We start from the raw sequence: 22,492 nt of genomic DNA, 5'->3' as shown, positions 1-22,492 counted from the left end.
AACTCATAAACTTGGGTTGATCAGTCATAAAGTCCTTTACCTTTGCGAAGGTCTTCTGGTTTTCATATTTCAGCTGCTGGGGATATATATACAGGTGATTCTTATAGATGGTGAATGGGTGATTGTACTTGGCTTCTTCAGAGACAAACTCTTCTAGTTCCACACAGACTTTCTCACACTGCTCATCGAATGGCTTTACTGGGATGTAGGACGAGGTCACTGAGTCTAAGACAAGAAAAATAAGCACTATGTAGATGCGTGTTTCTTTAATTGTTTTTTCATTCTGCTTAGTGGACTACTCTGATCCATTTTGGATTCTGCAAGAAGCAGATAACTTCCAGGAAGACGGTCATGTGACCTTAACTGTGTGCTGCTTTAAAACGAGAACTAAATACATGGTGAGGATTTTATATATATATATATATATATATATATATATATATATATATATATATATATATATATATATATAGCTGGAAAGCGTGATGTTAAAAAGTCAAAATTTTTGAATGGTCAGCACATTAAATAAACCACTGCAAGAGAAATGTACATTTTTGTATATGGGGTTTGGCTGTAAACAGTCATTACATTACAGTTCTGTACGATGTACAATACAAGCTAAAATACTGTAGTCGTGCCATAGATACAAGCTGAATCGCATCAAGATCAAACAATTGTTTTATATCATAGAAATCAAATAATTAAAACTGATGTGACCCTGTAGCGAGAGGTGCCTTATGTTCAAATCTATCCTAATAATGTATACCGGAAATATGTGCTTCTGCCTGCTACATTAAATATCAGACATTAACAGGCAAACTAAAGCTTAGAAAGCATTGTATTTACCATTACTAACGGATATTACCTACTGTATGGTGTGATCTAGAAACTTACTTGGCAGGTTCGGAGACACACATTCAACTGTGACGTTCATTTGTCCTGGAATGATTTGCAGCTTGCTTTTTTCTGGTCTACAATGAAAAAAAAAACCTTCTCAAAACATTTTTAAATAATTAAGGACAGAGAAGGACACATGACACACAAAAAATATATATACAGTATATATATATTATGCATACAAACTCACTTCCTTATGTCAATCAGTAGTTTGATCAGGTCTTCTGTAGAGATCTTACTGCTGTCCTGGCGATACAGTGGTGAGAACTTTCCTTCCATGTCTAAACTACCCTGGGCATCTTTAAATACCTGCCTGGAACAGCATCATATTATTGTGTAGTTTGATTGAATTGCACAACAGGTTAAAAAAAAAAAAAAAAATATAGCAGGTAAGCATATACCAATGTAAAACATTTAACTAAGAGGTATGTAGAACAACACTTCTTTAAAAATTCTGTCTTTTAAGAAATTTTGATTAGAGCCTTAATTGAAACATATGACGCAATCACTAAAATGTATTCACAAAATGTCAAAACTTTTCCTTAGGAGGACTTAATGTCTATATAAATCTTTTTTGCATTGATGCTTTCCTGTATTTGATTCATGACTTACTTGGCAGCCCAGGCAAAGGGCATCCTGTATTGCCCCAGCCGCTGACACATCTGCTTAGCCGACTTCAGAACTTTTTGAACTGTCTGTGGATCAAGCACAAAAAAAGCAAAAAAAGCTAAATAATGATCTAACCTAAAAGCTAAATAATGATCTAACCTTTGTATTCATATATAAATACAAAAATCCTTAAAATAAGTATTAAGCATTTTTACTGAACATGACACAAGAGACTGAAATAAACAAATAGATTTATAATCTTGATAAACATCCAATATCTAAACCACATGGTTTGGCGTCACCACAAAGCATTTATCCATCAGCTCTCATTACTGTGCGTGCATCAAGTTATTTATTTATTTATTTATTACAAATCAAACTTCCTGACCTTGCCCATATCAGAAGTTTTAATGTAGGGCTCAGCGCAGTGAGTGATTCCATTCTGCAGAACCTTCTCCACACGAGCCACCAAGAAGATATCTGCATGGGGATTCGTCACAGAAAAGATGCCCTGTAGAACACAGAGACATTCATCATGCCCTATAGGTCATGTTATAATGCATTTCAAGTTTAGCATGTAGAAACTCTAAACATTTTAGATAGGAATAGACGATGCAACATACATAAGGAGTGAAAACAGCATTAGTAGCAACTCACATAGTTTACTGAACACTGAAACCAAGAACGCGGAAATAATTTTTGCTAGCCATTTTAGACTGGGTGTTAAATCCGGCATGTATAGAAGTGGTATGTGTTACTGCAGATGTGATAATCTAAGCTGTTTAATAGCAAAATATCTCTTTTTTATTGTGAATAAAAAGAAGTATTACTTCATCAGATATCTCATATACTGTACACTGCCTGGCCAAAAAGTCACAGTGTTAGAACGGTCAAATTATTGCCCAACATGTAGCAAAAAAAACAACAAAAGAGATTTTAAATCACTGGAATTGGGTTAGGAAATGTCTAATGCATGGTTTAAACTTGGAAGGATTAAAGCATTGCATGTGGTTCGATGAGTCCAGATTGTGCCTGTTCCAGAGTGATGGCTGCATCAGGGTAAGAAGGGAAGCACATAAAGCAATGCACACATCATGCATCGTGCCCTCTGTACTAGGCTCTGGAGGCAGTGTTATGATGTGGGGTTGCTTCAGCCAGTCAGGTCTAGGCCTAGGTCTAGCATGTTATGTGGCAATAAAATGAAGTCAGCTGGTGACCTGAATATACTGAATGACCGGGTTATCCCCTTTATTCTTCCCTGTTGGTAAAGGCATATTTCAGCACTCAAATTGTAAAAGAAATGAGCTAGGAGGATGAAGAATAATTTTAACCTATGAACTGGCCAGCACATAATTCAAACTGAAGATAGTTGAATGAAATCTATATACATAAGCCGAATTCCGGAAACATAATATCCATCATGACATTACACTGATGCATGGAACACTAAGGTGAACTGGCAAAACTAAATAGACTTAAATAAATCATAATCACACACTACCTATATACACATACTGTCTTATGGCCAGGTATGATTATGCTTTATGTTTAATAATGCGTCAATGAAATGAGAATGAAACGAGAAACATTAATAATAGCAGGAACAAGTGAAATCTAAACAGATGCAATGATGATATTGATAAAAAATATAAAAAGTGATACTTTTGGCACTATTCCACATATAACTGGATTTGTCTCTGTTTATGAAGAAATTGTTGCTTTTGCTTCCAACAAGCCACATTTTTATTCAGACTATAGGCATTAGGTGTTTCTATGTATGAAAACATGTGTGTTTCGTGAATTCTTAGGCATGTCATCTATCAAATTTTTCCGAACTAGTCAAAATAAAATTAGATACATTTGTGAGACTTTTTTCATAATTTTAGAGCCTTTATAGTTTGCATGTAATTATTCTGTCCCCATCTGGAATTGGATTCTCCTCTCATTTCTCCCTGCCTCCATCACAGAATCTTTCATGTCACAGATGTTATTCTGTGTTGTGCTGAGTTAGCCTCTGGCTTGTGTCAGTTCCAGTAAGCCACGTCATAGTTCCCACCGTGGCAGTTAAAGCACAGGGCGGTCTGGGCACAGCCTATGATTTACTACGCAGCACTGGCGCTGTTGAAGAAATGGCTCTAATGGATCAGAGACGGTATTAGTGAGTGAATGCAAAATGTACACACAGGGGCTGAAACACAAGAAAGACCTTTCTGATCATAGGCAAAGCTCAGGAGCAAAGGCTTCTGTTTCTTACTTGCATTGTTTACATATTTGCATACTGGTTTACTAATGCATAACTGAATTATTACAGTATAATGTGTAATAGAAAGCTAACACACATCAAGGCCAAGGTTCTATTCAGCTCATTTCACCTGACTTCATTTCATCATAATAATACTTACTAAATCCACCTACAAAACACATTCATGCTGCTGTCCTTCAGGAATATTCAAAATCTTATCAATATACTACATCTTGACACTAATGCAAATAATAATACTAGAGTTTAATTTAATTTTTTGTAAGAGTAGGACTGTGATTCCAGGGTCAATCTTTTAGTTTTATATCTATGTGTTTCATATCCATATAAGAGTAATGACCTAAGATTTTACTACACTTCAACTGTCTTGCTTGTACTGCCATCAAATGGACATATTAGGTATGTTTATATAGACCCTAATATACCACTAGTAATATATATAATAGAAATATGAGATGGCATTAAAAGGTTTCAAAATTAGCTTTGTTTACAAAAAGTTTTTTTTTTTTTTTTACTTTTTACTTCATTATTAATTCTTTAAGATCATTTGAGTGTAATGCCCTGTTCTGGCCAGCAGAGGTCATGCTTTTGAGAATTCTAGTGTGACATTCTGCCATTTCCTAATTCCAGGTCACTTCCTGGATTAGCACTTAATAAGCAGATCATGGACATTCATTTATTGCAAAGCCTTGCTGATGTTTACAGTTGTGTAAGTTCCTATTCACCTTGCTGTGTTGAACCTCAGGCATGTATTTTCGGATTAACCTCTGGTTTTGTTTTTTTACTTTGTTATACTGAACTTGATTTTTGCCATTGTGAATACAACTGTGTAGGGCTTTTATTAAAACTTCTATACAAGGCTACTTACTCTGCGTCTAAGAGCCAGATAATGAACTAATTAAAATTTAAATGGTATTTAAGAGTGAAATTATTGATATGTTAAAGCTTTTTGTAAAAAGACATGAATTTAATTTGTTGAAGGAAACGTGGATGTCAGCTCTCTGCTCACAAGTTTTACGCCTCAATAACAAGACAAGCTGCAGTTTTGCATTAACCTTACTAGTTCAGGAAACAACTGTAAGGGAACAACAAAAAAATATTCCAGAGACAATGTTTGCAGGCGAATTATACGCATCACCTTCTGTACAATAAAATATCAGTGCTGTGGCGCATGTTTACATTTACATTTACATTTAGGCATTTGGCAGACGCTCTTATCCAGAGCGACTTACATTTTTTTAATCTCATTATACATCTGAGCAGTTGAGGGTTAAGGGCCCAACAGTGGCAACTTGGTGGTTGTGGGGTTTGAACCTGGGATCTTCCAAACCGTAGTCAAATGCTGCACCAATATAATGTAACCAAGCTCATCTACAGTAACTTGAGCTGAAAAGTCATTTTACAGCTTTTATTAAAAAAAAAAAAACTTTTATTTTGTTTGCATTATGCATAAAGTTTCTGCTTTTCGTGATATTTGTGATCCGCCATATCAAGTCAGGTATTAAGTCACACAGTTTGTTTTTTTGCACAATGGCCAATAGATTGGAGCTTCCTAAACAGTAACATCTAAAAAATTAATAACTTGGTAAACCAAGCACAGTTTAGAAATCTTAACTGTATGTACGACTTGCCATAATAATATGGTATCGCCTTTTATTTAAAGGGCGCCTCCACTGGGCCGAAAAAAAATCTGTTGATAAATAACTTATCTTTCTGATCCTGAGGAATTTTAATGTTAAACATTGTTTTAAAGCATGTTAATGACCTTATCCAAGCTGGTTAATCTAGTTGTGATAGAAAAACATGCTTTTTGGGAAAGTAGGGGTAGCTGGGAAATCCTGTTGTCAAAATGAGGTTGGGAGACTCCCTTATTCTTACTAATTAAATATTTTAAAAATATGATTTTGAAATTGTTTTCCAAAGGCCCTCCGTGTAAACAAAATCTTACCAACCATATCTTAGCAACTGGACATAATACAGTAATAAACTTGTTATCAAACTGGAGGTTATTGATCCGGAAATCTGAAAATCGGAATATTCATATTAAAGTAAGCAAATCACCAAAAATGCGATGTAATACTTGATTTAACGTAATGGGTCACATACAGCATATAACTAGAATTACAGGGTTCATGAATTAAGCCCAACTTCTCCTTTTTTCTATCACCTTTTTGTCAAAGCATGTGTAGAGTCTCTGTGCTCCCTTTAGCCTGAATTACATCTTAAGACTTTCTGCAAATTGTTGTGGTTATTACAAATCGTTGTGGTTATTAGATAATTTAAATAATTTGGGATGTGCTCTTTTTGGAAAATATTTAACCATGGCCTAATTTAAAAACTTAACTCTCATATGGGAAAAATACTCTGTCCTTCTTAAAGCCATTCACATATGATTATAATTTAAAACAAAAGTTCACCTCCTACCTGAGTTGGAAAGCGTAGAAGAGACTCTGACACTCTCTGAATAACAGGTAAGCCGTTGACTCTGACTGCATCTACCACTTCTCCTGCGTCTGATTCAGTAGGTGTGTGAAGGGCCTCAGACAGCAACTCTCTCACACATGCTGGGTTCAGATCCACGTGGAAATCTTCAGAGATCTTGCAGCCTTTGGTTACGTCAAATAAGGCAAAAGTGATGAAGAACGGCTCCAGCTGGAGTCAGAAATAGGAGAATAAAACAAACAAATGAAGCAACCAGTAACATTTGAAAAATGAATATCTTGGTATACCAGAGACAGTTTAGGAATCTTATGTGGCAAAACTCCACCAAGTTCCTGCAATGTGCAAGTGGTGTTCATGATGTGTCTCTTTTGCAAGTTGGTGATAATTTATGTGGATTTTCAAGGACCAGAATGTTCATGGACACGACTATAATGAGCTACAGGATGAGCCACCTCAGTGGGGATCGCCATTCATGGATGTACAGCCTTCACCAATCAAATGTTTTACTGCGACTAAAACTTTAATTACTGTCATCTGCTCTAAGTCTCCTGTAAAAGTCGATCGGTTTTACACCTCGATGCACAAGTCCAAGTTTGACCTCCCTTATATTATAGTATGAAGCACAAATCCAGCAACATTTAATCAAGAAACCCAAACATTAATTGAATTAAAGGATTGTATGCACTTAAACTAAAGTGATAATTGATTTTGTATTTATAACATTGTTATGATGTGCTTTTCTTATTTTAGCTGGATAACAGTAAACATTCATACTGCACATATTGCAAAGCTTTATTAAAGTGCTACTGGAAAAAAAATCAATAATAAAAAAAATGTATGAATTTGAAATCTGAAAAAAAAAAAAATACTTTTACCGCTGATCATGATTGGGGATTTTTTTTGTCTGTCATAAACATACTTTAAATACTACTTTATAATGTACTCTATGAATGTTTTATGAGGGTCAGGTAAATGTTAGTGGTTAAAGATGTTTAACCACATTGATGCCCATTGTAATGTGCATACGATAAGGGCACACAAGAAATTTAATCTTTTTTATATACTGTATATATATATTTTTGTATTTTAGTTTTAAAAAATGCCATAGCAACTTGAATAGCTAAATAAAAATAATTTCCATATGTTGCTGCCTAATATTAAAACACAAACAGCCTGAATGACTTATGAAAGTCTATTCCATTACCTATAAATATTTCCAAGACTCTCATGCTTACTTTTGGAAGTAGTGCCACAGTTTTTCCAACCACACTAGTGTCTGTCAGCATTCCTACCCATATGCCATCCAGAGTACTCTGCTGAGAATTACACTCATTACTCTGGTTTATAGCCCTTTTTCTGTAAAAGCAGTGCTGAAGCCAAAGTAATATCCATCATCATTCAAGTCTCAGTGGAGTGAGTTAACGCACAGGCAGAAATGTCTGAATATAAAGACTGAAAGGGCATTTTGGCAGCATAAATTAAATTTTTTTTTTTGCAAACTTGTTAGATGAAAATAATAGTTCCTATCCTATCCTGTCGAATGCAACATGCAAATTCTTAAAAGTAATAAGAAAAATGATAAATTAAAGAGAAGAGTATGGCTCTGTTGTGTAGGCATTTCCCTGGCATAATATCTGTCCAGTCGTCCCCTTAAATTAGACTGCAGGATCACCCTAAGCCTCTGAGGAAACATCCTACTTCTGATGGGAGTGGGTGCTTCCACAACACAATGTCCACATTCGCTAGGGTTTGAAGAATTAAAATCATAAATGATATGCTGTGACCTGACCAGTCACCAAAAATCAAATCACATGGATGATGTTGAAGTCACGTGTTAGGGCACTTTCTCAGCTTTCTGTATTTGACTGAGATGAAAATCCCAGGAAGATAGACAGAAAGTTTGTCAGAGTTCGAAGATGGCTCACCAGAGTTCAGGAGAAATCCCAGCTATTTTGAGTGAAACGGAGTAATTGACTAATAAATATCGTAACAGTGAACTCGTAACTCTAAGAGCTTTTCCTCTGGACTTTGTAGTTGTTCCTTGCCTCTTTTAAACTATTTAATATCCAAAAACTACAAAACATATACAGTAGTACCTTTTCCAACTGTCACAATTTCATTTCAACATTAGTCAAGAATTGTCTTGGTTTTACTGAAACATTACACACGGTCTTAGGATCAATATAGTTAACTATTCTGGGTTGCGGCATTTCAACATGCAACTGACATGTAGTGCACTGCTTTGCGGTGTTACAATCGGCCATACAAAATTCACTAAGTGCTTATTTTGAGCTAGCTATGCTGACAGAGATGACATGGAATTTTGTATCTGGCTTTAAATGTGTATAAGAAGGAATTTTATACGAACCATTGAAAAACTGTAGGGAATTCATGAGAATTATAGCAAAAAAGACTAGTATTAATAATTCATAGCATATTGTGAGGTGTCGAAAGTATTGTGTGGGTAAATAATGAGCGTTCATAGACAGGTTGCGACAGACAAGTTGGGAAACATCCAAAAAGTTTAGCAAAGGTAATTCAGATACATTGTAATAATCATGGCCAATTCGCATCCAATTTGTATCAGATTAAGGCATGCAACGTCACAGAGTTAAGAATTGAAATTCGGTGCGCCCTCTTCCAAATAGTTCAAGAATGTAGGAAAGGCTCCTTAAAAAAACATTCTCCAACATTATCAAAACATCAAGTAATATTGATAAGAGCTATCTGTATTCATCATTAGATCACTAAGACACTACTCAGACATGTGTTGACTCATAGATCTGAAACATTAGTTAATTGTCTCTTACGTTGGTCGGAACCTCATCGCTTTTCTCACTGATGGAACCCTGCAGGCTGAATGTCAAGTCGTGGCAGCTGACCATAATCCGGCGACCAAAGCGCTCTTCAAAAGGCTTCACGTCTGGCTCGATGCCTGAGAAATCCAGTCTCTGAGAAGACAATAATACTATTTTAATTAGACTTGGTTATTAGACTACAAGGACAGGAAGAGTATAAGACAGAAAGAGCCACACCAATAAAAGTTTAGGACAGTATAAAGGCTGCCAACCTGAGTCTCTGGATCTAAGCAGAGGATCTTCTGCCTGCTTTCATTCCTGTTGATTTTATTGAGCTGGTCTGTTTCTCTGGCGTACTGAAGATGTGATAGAGGTGAGAAATTAATTGACATAAAGAAGGAGATGAGCAAACAGACAGAAAGAGAGAGAGAGCACAAAAGCCCTCAATAACTTAATGTGCAGTAGACAATTTGATAATAAATTAGAGATTTAGAAATACAATAAGTGGATTAATTATTCATAATTCACCATACAGTACCTTCATAAGCTCAGGATGAAGACTCCGTCCAAAACCCTCAGTAATGCTCTCTGCTTTTCCTTGGCTACTGGTTTCTTCATCTGAGTAAAGGAGACAGCCATAACATTAAAACCTTAACAGATTAGACCCAGTATTTTGTATGCTCCTGTTTTTGTGTGACCAAAACAGTGCTGACTACTCAAGGCATGACTCCACAAGGGCTCTGTAGATGTGCTGTGTATCTGGTACCAGGACATTACCGGCAGATTCTTTAAGTTCTATAAGTTGCAAGGCGATTCCTCCACGGATCAGACTTGTTTGTCCAGCATATCCCATGGATGCTTGATCGGATTGACATCTGGGGACTTTGGAGGCCAAATCAAAAACCTCGGACTCTTTGCCTGCTAAGTCCCGTACACAGCAGGCGGTGATGCACCGAGTGTCCTGATACCTTTTTACCATGGCTAACATTAACTTTTTTCAGCAATTTGTGCTACATTATCTTTTCTGTGGGAGCGGATCAGACCCCCACGGGCATAAACGAGGCTTAAGTGCCCAAGATCCTGTCACCAGTCTATGGATATATAACTGATATTCACTGCTTAAGTTAGTGGTGTTAATGTAATGACAGATCAGTGTATATATGCAAATGTGTAATAAAGTAACATGGAGCTGACTTGCGCCTAACACTACAAAACCTCTCTAAAGGCTGGCAAATTATTATAATTATAATTATTACTGCAAATAAACCAAAGCAACATGTTTTTTATATTAATTTCAGGTTATCTGAAAATCCCTGCATCATTTATAAACCTGCAACAACCAACACATAACTTAAGTACGTTACAACTACTTGAACTACTGCAGTATATTAAAGTTGAAAGTTTACCATGGCCAGTTGTTGCGGATAATCAAAGGACACATTAACCTCATGGAAAATTGGTTGCTATACAGTCAGCACTGTTTACTCAGACGTAAAATATTTTTAAGTATGTGATTAAAAAAATGTGTTCCAAGTCGATAGAGTCCAGATAATGCCTCCATAAAAAAGGAAAAGAACACGACAGGAAGATGACAAACAGCCACCTTTATGCTATACTGAAACTGCTGGGGGTTATCTTGTGGTCATCTAAGACTGTCTGAACATGTTATTCATAATTACCATGCTTCGCACACATACGTATATCATTATCACTATATAAATAGCAATTTTCAGTTAAAAAATTAAACCGATGTAAGACCATAAAATGATACCTTAATAATTTACATACTAAAGACATTGTTTTAAATTTCTCCCAGCATACACTATGACCAGCTTCGAACTAAACTAAATCAAGGGTCTGACTTTCTGCTCTATTCAATAAAACTCCCACAGAATGCAGTAGCCCATGGCCCAGTTCCAGTCTGCCTACACAAAGAAAAATATTTACGCGCAGGGCAGAGGAGTGGGATGGTCTGTGCTCTAATGAAAGGCATCACCCAGGCTCAAGCACACATGCACACATACACAAGCAGGCTACACGCGTTGCATAGTTGCTCCAAGATCCCCTTTTCTGACACACAGGAAACTCTGAAGCCAAAATGCTCTCAAACAACTTCCTCAGTGAAAATAAAAGTATGAAACTTGGATAGGGAAGTGAAGGTGATACAATGATGAACAACAAGCTGAACTAAACCGGCCTGACAAAGTGTAATTTTAGAGGATGAATGTTCTTTAAGGTGGGTTTTACATAGGTTATTTGTATAAATCAGGGGTTTTTAGCTAGTCAATGATGAGAAGAATCATCAATAAAGGTATACACTGAATCTTAAAAGGAGTTATACCTAAATGCTGTTAAATTATCTATTTGGATTAGATTTGGCTTGACTGCAAGGCATACTGTAGCTTTACAGCAATTTAGCCCTTTTTTATTAACTTTTTACCAAACAATAAGTTAATATTGTTAATAACTGTTCTCATCTCATTACCTTAACTCATTACCACACTTTTTTGTTGTCTTTTTGTTCAGTAATAGTTTTTTTTTTTTTTTGTAAATGTATAGTGTTAATCTGTTTTGTAATAGGTAGTCAGCTAATTAGGTATATTAGTTAGCTAGTTAGCATCTGTCAATTTGTTATGTTGTTAATTTATGTTGTTTGCATGGAGCGCCTTGGTCGAGGAGGAGTGCTCTTTTATTTCACTGTCTACTGAACTGAATATGGTTGAAATCATGATAAAAGCCTACTTGACTTGACCTGACTTGACTTGACTTGCCCAAGGCAGAGATACACAGATCTGCCAAAACATTAAAATAAGCTGTGTATCTCCTCCTTGTGCCACTAAAATGGCTCTGACCCATCAAGGCAATGACTTCACAACACCTCTGAAGGTAAGCTGTGGTATCTGGCACCAAGACCTCAACAGCAGATGCTTTGAGTCGTGTAATGTGCAAGGTGAGGCTTCCATTGATCTGAGTTATTTGCCCTCACATCTCACAGACGCTGAATCAGATTCAAATCTTGGGAATCTAGAGGTCAATTTATATAGTAGTTTTGCTGTGTGGCAGGGTGCATTATCATACTAAAAGAGGCCACTGCCATTATGAAGGGGTGCGCTTGGTCTGCAATGACGTTTTGGTAGGTAGTTTGTGTCAAAGTAACATCCACATGAATGTCAGACCTCAAAGGTTTTTTTTTAGGTTTTTTTAGAACATTGCCCAGAGCATCACACTGTCTCCACCGCTTGCCTTCTTTCCATAGTCCACCCAGGTTCCATTACTTCTCCAGGTAAGCGAATACCTCAATACCACAGCATCAGAGAATGAAACAAACAATATGTATATGTTAGACAGAGAGACTAGCCAGAAGTTTAATCCAAAACCACACCACAGCCCAAGAATATCCAATCTAAGACCTTCCCAAACCCAACAGAGAATCTAATACCCAGACTACCACCCAATAAAAAGACAAACTCCTGGGAATGTAGTGGCATTCACTGAATCCAGATTAAACAAATTCTAAAAAATGACTTGATAATAGTCAAAGGTAAATGCATTGATAATAATTGATAATAGTCAAAGGTAAATGCATGTTCAATGGAACACAAGTGACTCTAGTTTGTTGTGTTAGAAATGAAGAACGGAATAAAAATATGAATGAAAACTAAAATGTAAATTGGAAATGCAAGAGTATGTGGACACCTGGGTGGCATTAATATAGAGCTGCCACTGGGGCAGAGCAAGCTCTTCCACACCAACCTTGGCAAACCCTGTTTTCATGGACTTCACAGAGTTTGGCTAGGTCTGTACCAGTGATGTGAAATCATATGTGAAATCATCTCTTATAGCATACATTCTAAAAGGTGTTTGTGCTTCATATATACACAAAACCCTTTTTTTATTTTAACTGAATTATGGCGTAGTATTATGGAATGCTTAGTATTATTTTTCTCTTAAAAATGTCAGTAGACACAGTATTGTGACCGTGAGGCACCCATATATGGGCGTGATTGTCAGGTGTTTTAATACTTTTGGCCATAATGTAGATTATAAAAAACCTAAATGTGAACTCTAAACCACACCTGAGTCTCTCGAATATGTAAGAAAGTGAAAAGCTGTGGGAATATCAAGTTACCATCACGTTCAGGGAAACATAAGAGGGAAAACATAAAAGACAGAGGGAGGAAATACCTAATGTCGAGTCTGAGGAGTCAGTTCCGTTTCTTCTGTCCTCTGATGAACTCTGGAGAGCGAGCTTCAGTGTGTTCACCCAGTCCTCCATCTCAGCTTCACTTTCTGCTGCCAAATAGTGACTGTAGCGTTCCTGCATCTTAAGCTCGAAGCCATTCCGACGCATTTTAGGACACTATAAAACAGGTAAAGACCATTAACACAGATTCTTCAGGCAGCATTTCCATTTGACTGCTTAGCCTTTACATTTTAAATGTTTAAATTCTACAAATAACACCTCTCCAAAGCCCCACTGCGCCACTAGCCTAAACCCAAACCTGAACCATGGAGTTATGAATGATCTGACTAAATAGCTAGTCAACAGTTAAATTAATTAAATGAACTGATAAGGAGTACCGTCACTACGTCGATGCAGGAGTCCAAGTAGATGGAACCTTTGGTCTCTTTATAGTTCTTCTCATCTTTGTAGGAGTTGAGAATGTATGAACCATCAGGTAGCTGAGACAGGTAGAAATACCGCCGCTTGAACACCTAGAATTACAAAAAACCTGCTTAAGCCAAAGGGGATCGCATTTAAACAAAGTTAGACAGAAATATGCATGACACAATTTAAAATTCTTGTGACATGTTTAGTTACCTTCATCGATACAGAAAGGCTGCTGTTGATATTGGCTTTGTGGAGCCATCCCTGTTTCATCACACCAGTTTTCTGTGAGCACTGAGATAATGTGTCCTGATTCACACAAACACACACACACACATTCAATTAAAAGATGGTAATAAACGACAGGTAATACTACATCATCCATGATGCCTGGCATGTCTTTTTTTTTCAAGAAACTAAAGCATGAAGCAATTTAATTGAATTTATGGACATTGTGATTGTCGTTTTGATTTGATAGCACAGATGTTTAATGTCTGATTTAGTTCAAACTGTTATATTTCTTATCAGTTTTAAAAAAAATTATATTAACATTTCCCACTCACAACAAGAAAAGAAAGTTGTGGTCGGCTGTCATCTAGCCATAAGACAATGCTAATCCTGGTCAAAGATGAGTTCCTGTTGGTGATCACTTGCTGTGTTATGACTATTTTATCTTGGATAACGTTATTGTAAAATAAATGTTCTGTAAGTTTAACACAATAAGGATTCAATATACATGATGTACTTGTGTTACAGTTGCTAACTTAAAGTAATTAACATACAGGGGTTTAACTGGGACCAGACTTTTATCTTTTCATTAGCATCATTAAGCTTCTGATGGTATTGTTAGCATTTGTAATGTTAATTCGCTGTTTCCTTAAAGCAGAAATGAGGACTTTTTTCTTAATCTAAATGTGGCAGTGGGGGCATGAGCGATCATCACCTGCATGTACCACAAAATGATTTCCACCTGTGGTTTCTTACCAAGGTTATTTATTGCTGCTTTATCTGCTGGAATGTGAATGTTATTATATGTATTCATAACGAGCACTAAAACGTTACTCTGCCTGTGAAAACCCAACAAATTTTTTGTGATTCAATGTTTTTTACAGTACAAATGTTGTAGAGAGAAATAGGCCAGAGACTATGCTGTTATTCTGCTTAAGCAATGTTTTGGTTTAAATAAATGAAAGTTTAGCCTTACATTATTAAGTCTGATAAGAGAACTGTATCAAGGTGGTATCAAAAGGTTTTGAGATTAGCGCACCACAGATCCAATTCCTTTTACTGTATGTCTTCCCTCAAAACCCTTAAAACCTGACAGTAAAATTCGCTACTGGCAGGCCCCTGGTAAAAAATTCTCGATACACAATACCAAGGATCTCGAAAAAGACAACGATCATGCACTTGGTCCAGCTGCGGACCCGCCTCTCCATTTTTATCAGTGGAGATGATGGGCCCTTCCACTGTGAAGACTCACACATGCAAATTTCATCACTAGTAATGATCCTCTACATGAAGGATGGGACATCCACAGCACTGCTGATGAAGTTCTTAGCGTTACTTTGGCGTGATGTCCCTTCTGCTTCAGAGTCAGCAGCCTGGGGGGTGCATTTCAAATCACAGGTGAGGATTGCCTGGACTGTTTCGTACTGTATGTCACACTGACAATGGCAGCAATCTTGTGGATTGTCCTCTGACGATCATCATGCACAAGCTGGCGAATAGTTTTGACATTTTAGGAAGTTGAAGGACTTCCTGATCTCTCATTGTCTTCCAGTGTCTTTCCGCTCTTGAAGCATGCGTGAGTGACTCACTGCAGCATCGCCGTAAAAACTTGCCGAATCAGGGCGAAAGTTTCATGCCAGTTTTATGCAGAATTTCACGTTCGCTCTTTGTTCTAACTTGCTGTTTATGATGAAATGGCAGATGTAGTACCGGTCAGGTTAGCACCAGTTGCACAGCTCCCAATGTACACAAAACCACGTCTTTTGGCACACTGACTTATGAAGGTCGGTGCTTCCTGTGACCATGTACTGCCATCTGTTGGCGTGTTACAAAACTAGACTCCATATTGTAAATCTGTCCTCAAAAGTGTTGTAAAGAAAAGCTGGAGCCTTAAAAATCGTCAGTCTCCAACAAAATGACCCATCACCATTTCATACGTAACGAATCACAGATGAGAATTCTTTTAACCAATCATTACACAAAAGCCGAACCTAACCTCAAATGTGTGTGAAAGAAAACTATTTCTTCTTTTCCAAACCTAACTCAGTGCAGTGAGCATACAGTAGGTGTGTTTGTGTGTTTGTGTGTCTGTGTGCGTGTGTGTGCACATGTATCTCACTAATATAATTGAAGTGGCCTGGCGCCCTATATCAATGTGCTTTTCTGTAGCTCTCTACTGTAATGTGATTGTCCAAGTGCAGTCCCTCTCCTTCCTCAATTCTCCTTCCTTTCCCCTCCTCTCTCAATGTCTCTTTCGCTCCCTTTTTCCCTCGCTCTCTCTCTCTCTCATTGCTCCTCTGAGACTAAAGGATCGATCACTCTCCTGCTTCCCCTCTTCCCCTCACTGCTCTATGGATTGAGAGCCTTTATTTTTCATCATGTTAGAATTCAAAAGGCATGTACATGGCCAGGCTAATGTCATTTGGCTGCCTAACATAAACAAACATGATGGGATATCAGTGGTAGGACTAGGAGTAGAGTAAGACGTCTGGATCGTGATCATGATGATGTAATCTCAGCAATCCCAACAAGAAAGTACAAAGCGTTCAAAATTAGAACAGTCACTAAATGCATTAACGCCCCATGGGAAGATGGAGAAAAGCAATCCTTTTTCCATTTACAATCACTCATTCTCTCCATCTCGTATCATCCACATCGACCGGACATTTCATTTGAGGCTATTTATAGTGTGAGAGCCTCAGGCCACTGAAAAGCCCTCTGTGTATCTAGACATGTGACTGTGATTTCCCTCTCAAATGATGACATAATTTTTTATATTTATTGGATCAGTACATTTGCCTCTCCTGGACGCCCGGCTTTAAACAAACCGTGAATGCTCATGGAGATCATAAGACGTACACTATATTTAAATGCCAACCTGCAGGTTTCACTTATTCCGGTTTGAGAGCACTTCTGTACAATGTTCAGAAATAAAGAATCACAGACACACACTCATGCCGCCTTACCTCCTCTCCCTCATCAGTCTCAAACACGTGCTGTGGGAGTTTCTCAGTCTTAGTCCCTTTACTAGAACAGAAAACAAAGCAGAACATCTGGACTGAGGAGATCATGAGAACAATTAAATAAATACATAAAAAAAACATTGCGACCTTATACTGGAGTTAAAAAGTTCTGGAAAATTTCCAAAAATGTTATTCAAAAATAAATTGAAACAACCCAATATAACTAATAGCATACCAAAAGTACATTTTTGAATTTATTAGGGGCCATACAGTATAGTATATGTACACATAAGATGGAGAGTTAACAACAAAAATGCATGCATTCATATTAAGTCCTCAGACATAATTACACAGAGTGACAACTGTGTGGGATTTGCACACAAACAATGATGTGTCCCAGGAACTCGGCTGGGAGTTTTTGCCATATCTCCTGTACAGTCCTGACCTCGCTCCATGTCATTTCCACATGTCTGGGCCATTAAAGGAGTTCCTGAAAGGTCAGCGTTTCGGATGTGAAACAGGGAGTCCGATCATACGGCTCCAGCATACTGAGAAAACTCAAAAAGGTATCCAAACACTAGTGAAACGCTGGGATAAGTGCATTAGTGTACCTGGGGAATTATATAGAGAATTGAAGATAGTTTATACTTATTCTGCACTTTGAAAAGTCTCGGTTTGACTTGAACATCCCCTCATAGTAGTAGCAGTAATAATAATAATAATAATAATAACAATAATAATTCTCCTACCTGGGAAGAGCACGGAAACATCCTGAGTAAGCCTCATAATTGTAATTGATCACGTGCCAGTCAGTCTTGTACATTTTGATGCACTGCCAAAAGAATATTCATCAGTAACAAGAGCACAGTAACAGATTTACACATAAAAACATGAGTAATGTAGGAAAGTGTGACAAAGCCACAGTGTTTAATCCAGGAATATGTATTAGTCAAGCTTTTTTAAACCAGAATCAGATGTTCTGCAAAGTACCTCAGTTGCAAATAAGCTTTTAGCTTCTTGCTCAGCATTCTGAGGTACAGAAGAGACGGTCGTTCTCCTTTGACGCTCAATTCGTGACTCCTAAAAACAGGGATCAGTATCAAAGAAATATTGATGAAATATTGACTGACTGTCCCAAATTAGTATAATTGCAGATCCATATCAACAAACCCACAGGGGAAAAAAACTAAATGCATACTATTTAAAATAAAATTTCCTATTATAGAGCAATAATGCAGTTATAAAATTATATTTTTTTACTGATAGAGCTTTGTCTATTTAATAGCAGATTTTCTATTTGCTTCATTATACTATGTAATCTACTACTGTTTTATTTACTTTATGATAGAGATAAATCTTGGATTAAATGTACTCTTTATAGTGTAGGGTTAAATATACACCACTCTCATGGTGTGTTCTTAAAGCCGCCTGCACTGAACTCTACTGTATCATAATGGGAGTTATTTTTGGTGGACTCACTGAGACGTCATCAGCTGGCCACAGCAGCAAGTCTCTCTGAGGATCACTGTGGATCTGCGCTTTCCGTTGGAACACCACATTTTCATAGTCTAGTGGCTCGATGATCTTTGCTTGTTCCTGCATGCGCACACACACAGAGAAAGAGAAAAGGGAAATCAGATGACCGAACAACTTAGAGTATGGAGTATCCATCCAGTATGGAGTTACCATCACTCTGCTCATCTTAATCAAAATGAAACGAGAGTTCAGTTCCTCAGCGTCTTAAATGCTTGTTCACAACAAAAATAAAAAAAACAGCAGAGGATAAATAACATCAACATCATCTGACACAAATAGTTCCCTTTTAGATGTATGATAGCATGTTGCAACCATAACACCTCCACAAACATGTGACACTCTTTTGGGTGAAGTGATTCCAATTTAACTTAGCAAAACACCCCCCCCCCCAATACAAAAATCACTTTTGTATTAAGTGAGTAAATCTTTTCAAACCTTCCTGGCCCTATGTAAAAAAGTACATGTCCTTCTGACAAAGTGAAGTACGCTAAAAGATCTAAAAAAACAACAACACATTAATGCTGTGATCTAAAGAAATTCAAGAACAGATAAAAAGCAAAGTAACTGAAATGTTTCAGACTGAAAAGGGTTACATTTCCAGTCTGAAACATGGTAGTATTTCCAGAGTATTTCTACGGCTTTGGGACTGCAGTGAACCACGGTGAGAGCCATTATCCAAAACTTGGCACAATACTGAACCTTCCCAGGAGTGGCTGGCCCAAATTATTTCAAAAGCGCAGCGACAACTCAACCAGGAGCTCATAAAAAAAAAACCAGGACAACATCTATAAAACAGCAGGCCTCACTTGCCTCAGTTAAGGTCAGTGTTCGTGATTCAACAATAAGAAAAAGACTGGGCAAAAATCGCATCCATGGAAGCGTTCCTGGGCGAAAGCCACTGCTGACCAAAAAGATACCAAAGTTTAGTTATTAGTTATTTAAAACACACCAGAATGCACACCTTTAAATGGCTCAAAAAAGCAAAATTAAGATTTTGAAGTGGCCAGGACTTAAATCTGATTAAGTCCCTTAAACAGGTCACTTATGCTTGAGCCAGGGGTAGCTCAGTGGTTAAGGCATTGGACTACGGTTCGGAAGATCCCAGGTTCAAACCACCAAGTTGCCAATGTTGGGCCCTTGAGCAAGGCCCTTAACCCTCAACTGCTCAGATGTGTAATGAGATAAGAGATAATGAGCTCTGGATAAGCATCTGCCAAATTCCTAAATGTAAATGTAAATGAAAACCCTCCAATGTGGGTGAATTAAACAATTCTGCAAAGAATAGTGGGCCACAATTCCCCCACAGCGATGTGAAAGAATCATTGCTGGTTATCGCAAATGCTTAATTGCAACTGTTGCCTCCAAGGGTGACACAACCAGTTATTAGGTTTAAGGGCAATTACTTTTTCGAATGGGGCTAGGGATGTTTCGACAGCTTCTTTCCCTATATAAAAAAAATAAATCAACATTTAAAAACTGCAATTTGGATTTAGTCATGTTATCTTTGTGTAAAATTATTTTTTGTTGAATTTTGTTGATTTGATGATCTCAATCTTTTAAGTGTGACAAATAAAAAAATAAATTACAAATCAAGAAAGAAAAGGCGAATACATTTTCACAGCACTGTACCTGCACATGCTACACTATATGGCCAAAAGTTTGTGTCACACCCATGTGGTTTTTCTCCAGACTAATAGCACAAAGTTCAAAGAACATAATTGTCTTAAATGTCTTCCTATAAAGTAGCATTATTGAACATAAGAGGCCTAAATATGTCCCAGTAAGACAACCTCTATGTTAACAAAGCTAAATCCAAGAAGCCATGGATTGCCAAGGTTGGATGCTATTGTTAGTGGTTGAATGAGCAAATCCCCACAATGCTCCAGAATCTATTGAAAAGCCTTCCCTAAAGAGTGGAGGTTGTTTTAAGAGCAAAGTGGCATAAGAAGTGATGATAACTTCTGGTGATATGGGTTTGTGTGATGATACCATGGGTTTTCATTCAGACATGTCAAAACTCACATTCATTTGTACATATCTAACATTGTTATCACAACGTGATACTGTTTAACAGCCAGATAAACAGGCAAATGAAACCCACTTAAAGACCAATGAAAGTACTCAGAATATACAAAAGCACATTGCTTTTATAAAAGAAAAACAAATCAGAATTTATCTCATAATTTTGACTTACTAGCTCATAATTATGAGATCCTGATCTCATAATTATGACCTACTATTATAACTTTTACTATTATGACAGCCAAAGTACGTAAATATAAATGTAAAGTCATAATTATGAGATAGGAAGTCATACTTATGAGTTAGGAAGTCATAATTATGAGATAAGCTTTTTCCTTTGTGAATGCAACAGGCTTCTGAAAGTATATCTGGGGGAAAAATACATTCAGAAGTATGTAGGAAACTTCCTGAGGTTGGCCTCAGATTTGGCTCAGGATGGCAAAATAAAAATACCTAAATGACTTTGAGAGATGCTTTATTACTAACGTAGGCACTTTTGTACCAAACACTGTTTAATAGAAGTTTTTCAATTAAAATTGAGACTGAAGTGACATCTAAATTTATATTTCTAGAAAAGACATCAGTAAATGTAATGGGAACTTCAGAGACGGTAATACTCATGATTTGGTTTGATGTGAAAGAAAAAAATTTTCCTTAGGACAAGAATGTCAGTTCATGATGCGACCAAACTACATAGAGCAGAATGTTATGAAGTGATGGTGGTAGAGAAACCTAAAACTAGGGATGAGAATCACCAGTGACCAACCGATACAATATTATGACGATACCTATGATTCAAGTACCATGATTTCATAAATGTCCTAATTCAATTTTACATTTTCCCTATTTTGTTACAATTTTAAGACGATTAAACTATAAAAAAAAAAGTTGTTACTACTCAAAAGTTTTATATCTTAGCTTTATTCAACACTTCACAGCTATATTGAACCTGAGTAATTAAATGTTGCCCATTCCTTATAACATTACTCATTAATGTAATCCGCTCCATCACTTGAAAGTTGCGCTCAGTACAGAATCGTCTTTATCTAAGACTGATCAGCTGATCACCAGTGATGGCCGTTCAAACTGAAAATCAGCCAATTCTGGTCACTGGTTAATCAGCTGGTGTGTCTCTATTCCAAGGGTAAAAACACTGGTCGATTTAAATGTGAAAAAAATGATAGGTACAGTATATAGACATTTATCACTGTTCACAATATTCTTGCCAATTAAATTGTACAGGTCTTAATGCTTTATCACTAGAGGCATTGGTTTGGTTAAGTGGTCCTTTGGTACTAGGCAGGGTAAACCTTGGTCAGGGTGCCAATACATCGCAGGGCACAAGCACAAACACACTACATACAGATAATTTGGAAAGACCAGTTAGCCTAATCTGTATGTCTCTGGACTCTGGACCAGTGCGTCCGGAGGAAACCCACCACACATGGGGCGAACATGTAAATTCCATGCACATGCATGTTAACACCTATCAGACATACACTGACCTATCACCTTATTTGGTTAGTTATTTGTTCCTTTTTATATTTATTCTTATCCAATAACCTGGAGGAGATTGATGAGCATACAGAGAGTTAAAGCCAAGCTCTACACAGACAGGAACTGTGCTCAAGGGTCCAAGAAACTGTTAGGTAACAACGCTTCCCATTTAACCACTGCCTCACCCACACAATTGATTGTCAACAAAAAATAAACAGTCTCCCAGGTGTCATTAAAAAATGAACTCTTTATATCTGTGAAAGATTATAAGCAATGTTTGAGTATTTGTAGTGCAATGTTGTGCATCGTTTGTTCTTAAGTTCTCGTGCAGGTCTCAGGAAGACTTGATTTCCTGAGACCTACAAATAATGTGCTAATGAATGATCTAAGGATGCTGCTTAAAGAATGAATGTTTAGCACTTTAAAACATATAGTACAACCAAACATGAACAACGTCCCTGAATCCTAATCATAATGTTTCTCACATTATAAATTACAAAGTCAAACTAATCAAAGGGCATTGGTAGTTTTATTTCCTTTATCTTGTAGATCTCGTTTTTGGGCTTGTTTTTATGCTCTCCAAAAATAGCCACAGAAAATGTCTGATCACATGAAGGATGCATTTCTTGAT

At 37.0% G+C, this 22,492-nt stretch overlaps 1 protein-coding gene across 2 annotated transcripts in view; it reads right to left on the bottom strand.

The window, feature by feature from the left end:
- dock11 (dedicator of cytokinesis 11) overlaps window positions 1–22,492 on the bottom strand; it is an 82,479-nt gene that overhangs the window by 53,105 nt on the left and 6,882 nt on the right. For both annotated transcript variants that reach the window (XM_053515088.1, XM_053515168.1), the window contains exons 2-17: window positions 18,286–18,402; window positions 17,797–17,886; window positions 17,556–17,638; window positions 16,810–16,870; window positions 13,829–13,924; window positions 13,588–13,722; window positions 13,192–13,366; window positions 9,545–9,624; window positions 9,279–9,362; window positions 9,019–9,159; window positions 6,191–6,418; window positions 1,895–2,017; window positions 1,510–1,592; window positions 1,088–1,210; window positions 895–971; window positions 41–225 (exon numbers count right to left, since the gene is read on the bottom strand). In XM_053515088.1, coding sequence (XP_053371063.1) covers window positions 41–225; window positions 895–971; window positions 1,088–1,210; window positions 1,510–1,592; window positions 1,895–2,017; window positions 6,191–6,418; window positions 9,019–9,159; window positions 9,279–9,362; window positions 9,545–9,624; window positions 13,192–13,366; window positions 13,588–13,722; window positions 13,829–13,924; window positions 16,810–16,870; window positions 17,556–17,638; window positions 17,797–17,886; window positions 18,286–18,402 — 1,881 coding nt within the window. The remainder of the gene's footprint in view (window positions 1–40; window positions 226–894; window positions 972–1,087; window positions 1,211–1,509; window positions 1,593–1,894; window positions 2,018–6,190; window positions 6,419–9,018; window positions 9,160–9,278; window positions 9,363–9,544; window positions 9,625–13,191; window positions 13,367–13,587; window positions 13,723–13,828; window positions 13,925–16,809; window positions 16,871–17,555; window positions 17,639–17,796; window positions 17,887–18,285; window positions 18,403–22,492) is intronic.

Source organism: Clarias gariepinus, chromosome 1, assembly GCF_024256425.1.
Source record: "Clarias gariepinus isolate MV-2021 ecotype Netherlands chromosome 1, CGAR_prim_01v2, whole genome shotgun sequence".
Taxonomy (NCBI): Eukaryota; Metazoa; Chordata; class Actinopteri; order Siluriformes; family Clariidae; genus Clarias; species Clarias gariepinus.
This window is presented reverse-complemented; position numbering and strand designations above follow the sequence as displayed.